The 6,232-nt window shown below is 31.2% G+C and overlaps 1 protein-coding gene across 1 annotated transcript; it reads right to left on the bottom strand.

Annotated features, from left to right (window-relative positions):
• Positions 1 to 649: 649 nt before the first annotated feature.
• On the bottom strand, positions 650 to 1,375 carry LOC136233904 (abscisic acid receptor PYL11-like). The gene has a single exon (XM_066023633.1). The coding sequence runs from the start codon at positions 1,328 to 1,330 to the stop codon at positions 728 to 730; it is 603 nt and encodes a 200-aa protein (XP_065879705.1). The 5' UTR covers positions 1,331 to 1,375; the 3' UTR covers positions 650 to 727.
• Between the last annotated feature and the right edge of the window lie 4,857 nt (positions 1,376 to 6,232).

The following is a 6,232-nucleotide window of genomic DNA, read 5'->3' as shown; positions in this document are numbered from 1 at the left end:
ATTACATCACGCTTTAAGTGGACACGATATAATTAATCACGTCACTAAAAGGACGATGTAATTAAACTTAAAAGCGCGACGCAATTGAATCTTTATTGCGACACACTTTTCATTATCCTTAATTAATTAGTGCAATCACCATAAGAGCATCCACAATGGTTAGTAATAACCATTATAACTTTAGTAACAAGGTCTACTAACATGCCATTAGAAGATACTTATTATTTAAAATTATATGAGGTCAAAAAAAATTATTAATTACAAATAGAACCGAATAGTAATTTTCTGTGGACCAAAACAGATTTTAATCACATTTTCAAAAGCAAATCTATAACCATATAGAGGGATGTAACAAGTCAGATCTGGCGTGTGTCAGCCACGCAGCAGATCTGACACTCCTGCTCTCTGTGATATACAAACACTTAAAATTTGGATTTTAAGGAAATATTTACTGTAAGTAACAAACTTATTGTAGTCAAGGTCCCTAATGACTGGTATTGTTAAGGCACCTCAAGTAGAAAACAAGCTCCTAACTAGGTGACAAGCCATTTTCTAATTATTATAAATAATTTAATTAATTAATTATAAATAGCTGAAATGATATTATTTATTTATTCATAACATAAAAGTTTAAGTAAACAAAACCATTTGCAATTAAGGAAGTTACTAAAATACAAGAAAAACATCCCCATCTAAATCTATTAACTAGAAAACAGAAAACACTAATTTATCTTCTAGAAGAAGAACTAAAGTAACTATATGTATGAGAAGCTAAAGCAGTAATACAGGCATGGATATCCTGACTGAGTTTAGCCAAAGATCTATGGTTAAAACCAATAACAGTATCAGCAAAATAGCAAGTATCTTCCGGACAACTACCTGAAGGTATATCAACAACGTAAGACTCAATCAAAATTGTCTTTTTAAGTCCACCTTCATCTTCTTCTTCACTTTCATGTAATGTTGTCGTTGACTTATAATTGTCAAGCCTGTCATCTCCTCCAATTCTAGTAACTACCATTAAACAAGAATCATCATCAAGATCATCCAGCTTCTCCGTTATAGTTTTCCCGGCCAACCCGGAAACTATCTCCAGTTCACGTACACTTCCAACTCCGGTGCCGTTTCCGGCAAGGATTGTGCAGCTCTTGATGAAAGCTTTATAGGCTTGTGGGTTATTAAATTGCTTGATGATTGACCAAACAAGAGGGAGAGCAGCTTCTATGGTTCGAACTTGGGTTGAACCGCACTGGTTTTCTGAGAGGGTTGGGCTATGGTATTTCTTCATTATTGATGCTTGTGTTCTTGCTGCTTCTGAGTGTACCAACATTTTTTTTTTTTTAAATTTGGAATTTCTTTGTTGTTAAGTTAATTTTAAGAGTTAGACATACTTGGATTTTAAGGCTTTATTAACTCGGTTAGTTCCTTATCAAAAAAAAAAAAAAAAAATTAACTCGGTTAGTTTTGTCATATTTGATATATCTTATTATTTTTCTTCAGGAAAAAAACAAATGAAAATATATGATTCCGTTGTAGATATTTAATTTAATAATCAGTAATGCCATGGTGTACCAAAATTTACCAAAAATAGGAATTGGACAATACCAAAAGCTATCGTCACCAATTAATTCCTCCACTATTGCATTAATTAAAAAAATATATAAATACGGCATGAAAAAAGAGAAATAAAATCTCCATTTCATACAGGCGACAATCAGTACAAGATCCATAAAAGAAAGACACTAAACTATAAAGAGCAATAAACCCCATAAAAGGTACAAATATAACAAACATAGAAATCATATCATTCTCGTAAGTCGAATCTCGTTAAAAACTGTAATTCATACTTCATCATTTAAGCTTTTCTGGACGTTCGGATCTGAGTACTTTCTGTTTGTGCAACCACACAGATCTATAGATCTACAGATAAGATAAGACTTTTCCGCTCTTACTAAGACCGAAAAAGGAATAAAAAAAAGAAATATAGCTCACAGGTGTGTAGATCTGACGAAAAAGAAGTTCAAGAATGTGTATAGACTTCAAACTAACAAAAAAAAAGGTAAATCTAAAGCTAAAAACGAAGACTAAAATATAAATGGGAGGAGGAAGAAGGAAGACAATGTAGGAAGAAAATGTTTCTTCTTTCTTCTTTACCCACCACTAACCACTATTAACTTCCTCCTAGGTTTCGTGAGTTAGCTCGTAGTTCCGTTCGGTGTGCGTACAGAGAAGTCGGGTAGACCGAAATGAATTCCTAACCCTGACTAGGTTCCACCTTGCCAAGCTGGGACCCAACACGTGCCAATGTTTAATTTTTTTAATTCTTTTTCTTTAATTTTTCTTTTATCTAATTTTTATTATTTACAACCTTACTCTTAAAACTAAATATAAGCTATTATTTATATAAATAAATAAAATTTATTTATTGAGCTAATAAGTATTTATTTATTTATTTATTAAACAGTTATATCATTCAATATCTCCAACATGTATAATATCCAACCCTTAAAAATTAAGTAACTATTGTTTCAACGCTTAATTTTCAATTTTATCAAACAACGTCTTATTTAGAATCAAAATGCATGTAGTATGCTAAACGTAAATTCTAAGAAAAAAAAATAATAGATTAAATGTAAGGAAAAAATAATTTCGTAATCTAGTTGACATATGAACGAGGAAGACATGATTATTTTGGAAGAAGATTTTGTTGGGGCCAAACAAACACACAAAGAAATAATAGAGAAAAGCAATAAAGACACACAACAATTTTATCATGGAAACCTCTTCAAGAGATAAAAATCACGGGACCCGTAGGCCTCTTAAATCTCCACTATCAAAGGATTACAATTTTTGGACAGACAAAACTATAGCAAAAAACCCTCGCTCTCCCACACAAACTCAAAATCTAAGTTACACCTCCTAATTAACTAGCCTTGAGAATGTGGAATACATCAACTAAATACCTAACAGATTTTTGTATCATATTGTATTTAGAATGTGAAACAATAAAGATGAATAAAATGACAAAAAAAAATTGCCTAGTTGAAATTAATAATCAAAATTATCTATATATATATAACAAATTTATTTATTTATAAAAAAATTAAAAGAACAATTGGATTTTTTTTTGGGTACGTGTCATCGTCTAGGCCTCTAAAATATTGACACAGCCCTTATTTAGCTAATATATATAGTCAGTGAGTTTAACCTGTATGAAGTATTAACTTTATCCAACAAAAAATAATAATATATGTTAGTAAATAAAGGAACAAAATGATCATTTGTTAATTACTCTAAATTTAAATCGGTTAGTTTTGTCATATATAATATGATATATGTTGTTATTATTTTTTTGTTGTTTACGAAAAAAACAAAATATATCAATTAATTCTGTTAACATATGTATATGTATCACTGTTAGATATTTAATTTAATAATGCAGAAATCATATAAAAGTTGAGTAATGCCACCGTGTACCAAAATTCACCAAGAAGGAGAAGATCAAGGGCTACGTCACCAATTATTCATTTGAAATAACTTTAATAGATTTCAAACTTTAACTTACTTGGGCAGTAATTAAAAGAATTGGTATCAAATTGAAGTTGAGGTTTGTTAAGGGCAGGGGCGGAGATAGTCTGGGGGTCGGGACCGGAGTCCTCCCGGTTTCCGATACTATCCTTGAGGAATAGTGGTCTAGTCTTGGATAGTCCCCAAAAAATTTATACTTATAACATAACATAGTATGTGATTATAAAATACAAAAGTAGTCAGAATTGATTTGAGTACCAGGTAAGAATTCTTTTTTAACCAAGTGGTACCTGGTTCGAACCACATACTCATCATTTTTTATATCCCTAATATTTCTTTTTCCCTTTAACTTGCATAAATCAAATTTTTTTTATACTTTCTCCCAAATCAAATTTTATTACTTTATTTTCAGTCATTGTTTTTCTTTAATTTTATTTTTTTTCCTTAAATTAAAATGTGGATATCCTTATTAATTTAGAGTTTTTTTTATTGTTATTTAGGGGTTTTGATGGGTTTAAATTTAGAAATTTTAATTTAAAGATTTTGATTTGGGGATTTAATTTAGGGATTTTGGTTTGAGGATTGAATTTAGGGGTTTAATTTAAAAAAAAAAATTAGCTTTCAACTTATAGCAAATTAAATATGTGTTTTTCACGTTACACTTTAAATTTTTTAGTCGATACACCAAAACGAAGCAGTTTTATCATGCTGAAGGGGAAAAATTTTTTGCCCTACCTTGACGGGATGGACTTTGGAAAATTACCTCCAATCGCATGGTTGAAATTAGCCCTCCGAGATATAGAATCCTGACTCCGCCACTGGTTAAGGATCTGTTGTTTTACCTAATATTTGCTATTACGGTTTGTTGTTAGAAAAAACTGCTTTTCAAAAAACAGAGATTCCTTGCTTTTTCAAAAAGTTGTTTTTGAGAGGTAAAAGACAAACAGAAAATCAGTAACCAAATATCTAAAATTAACATGAATATAAAAATGAGTTACCAAACACTCCTAAAACAACTCTAATAGTGACATTAAAGGATCAATTTGTAATTAATAAAAAATTTAAATAACAATTAACCATTAGAGAGCCAAGCCTGGGGAGGCGAGTCTCCAACTTCCAATTACTTAAGAATTTTAGAGTCTTCCAAAAAGCGAAATACACAAGCAACATGTATTTTTGTTTTTGAAGAAACCAACCTGAATTTTTATACCCGACCATCATTTAAGAAACAAACCATTAATTTTTTATATATTTTTTTTATAGAAACGTATAAATATTTAATAGATGAACAAGCAAATATAATAAAATAAGGAATAAAATCTTATAAGATCCATAAAGATATAAAAACGACTACAAAGAGCAAAAATAATCATAAAATGTATTAAAAATACAAAAAAAAAAAAAAAGAAAAAGAAAATATATACTTCTCATAAATCCAAATCCGTAGAAAAGCATCTGCAATCCAATCATCATCATTTAAGCCGATCTGAACATTCGGATATGAATCATTTCTTTTGTTGCAACCACGTAGATCCATTGATTTACGAACAAGATAAACCGTTTCCGCTCGTACTAAATTCGAAAAAGGTATAAAAGAAAGAATAATAGAGAACATATACAATTCAGATGAATAAAGAGATCAAATGAAGTATATGAACACATATAAAAAAAACACAAAACAATAAAAAAAAATCAGAAAATCTAACCCGGTGGGAAAAAGAAGAAGGAAGACAAACTTCCATCTTCCTCTTTAAAATAGATTTACAAAATAAAAAAGGTTGTGTATTTGATAAATCATGAGACTTTCAAACAAAAAAACGAGGAAAGAGATTAAGTTTTTATATTTCAATCCTAATAAAATCGAGCTTTAAATCAAGTGGGTTTTTTTTAATGCAATGACCTTTAAATCAAGTGAAGTTTTTTTTTTCTTTTCAAATTCCGTATTTTTAAACTTTCATTTTTTTTGGTAGGAAAAGGAAAGAAAAACAAATAAACAGCCCCACAAACTAGCCCAATATTAGCCTAGAAAAGCTAACCCCCACCAAATCATCCAAAAGCAACGGAAAAAGGAAATCCAGAGGAGAAGAGAAAGTTGAGACACCCAACATCCTCACATGGCCCTCAGCAACAAGGCGGTCTGCTACCCTGTTCTGCTGCCTGAAGACATGTCCAAAGTTGATGGTATCGAAGGAAGAACACAATTTTTTGATCTCTTTAACTAAATTTTGGCTACCTAAACACATAGCCTTATTATCAGATATCATTTTAACCGTTTCGAGGTTGTCAGATTCCACAAGCAGCCTTTTCAAACCCATATTTTTGGCGAGCCTAAGCCCAAAGAAGATCCCCCAGAGCTCAGTAGTGAAGGAAGAACCCGCCTTTAGATTCTGAGCAAAGCCAGACACCCAAGCACCACCAGCATCTCTCAAAACACTTCCAGCCGCAATTCTGCCGTCCACAAGACACGAGCAATCAGTATTTAACTTCACTATCCCTTCACCCGGTCTACTCCATCCAAAAAGATGAACCACATTCCTCTGGATAGTACTCAATAAATTATCTTCCTTGAAACTATTAATAATAGTATTAATTTTTTTTAGAGAAAAAAGCAAGTAAATTAGGAATAACAATAGCTCCTTCTCCAAAGATATCAGCATTCCTCCACTGCCAAAACTGGTGACAGACAACGGCAAAGACGATAGCA

Source organism: Euphorbia lathyris, chromosome 6, assembly GCF_963576675.1.
Source record: "Euphorbia lathyris chromosome 6, ddEupLath1.1, whole genome shotgun sequence".
NCBI lineage: Eukaryota > Viridiplantae > Streptophyta > Magnoliopsida > Malpighiales > Euphorbiaceae > Euphorbia > Euphorbia lathyris.
This window is presented reverse-complemented; position numbering and strand designations above follow the sequence as displayed.

Coding starts and splice junctions, on each gene's coding strand:
- LOC136233904 (XM_066023633.1), bottom strand. CDS start 1,330: ATGTTGGTACACTCAGAAGCAGCAAGAACACAAGCATCAATAATGAAG.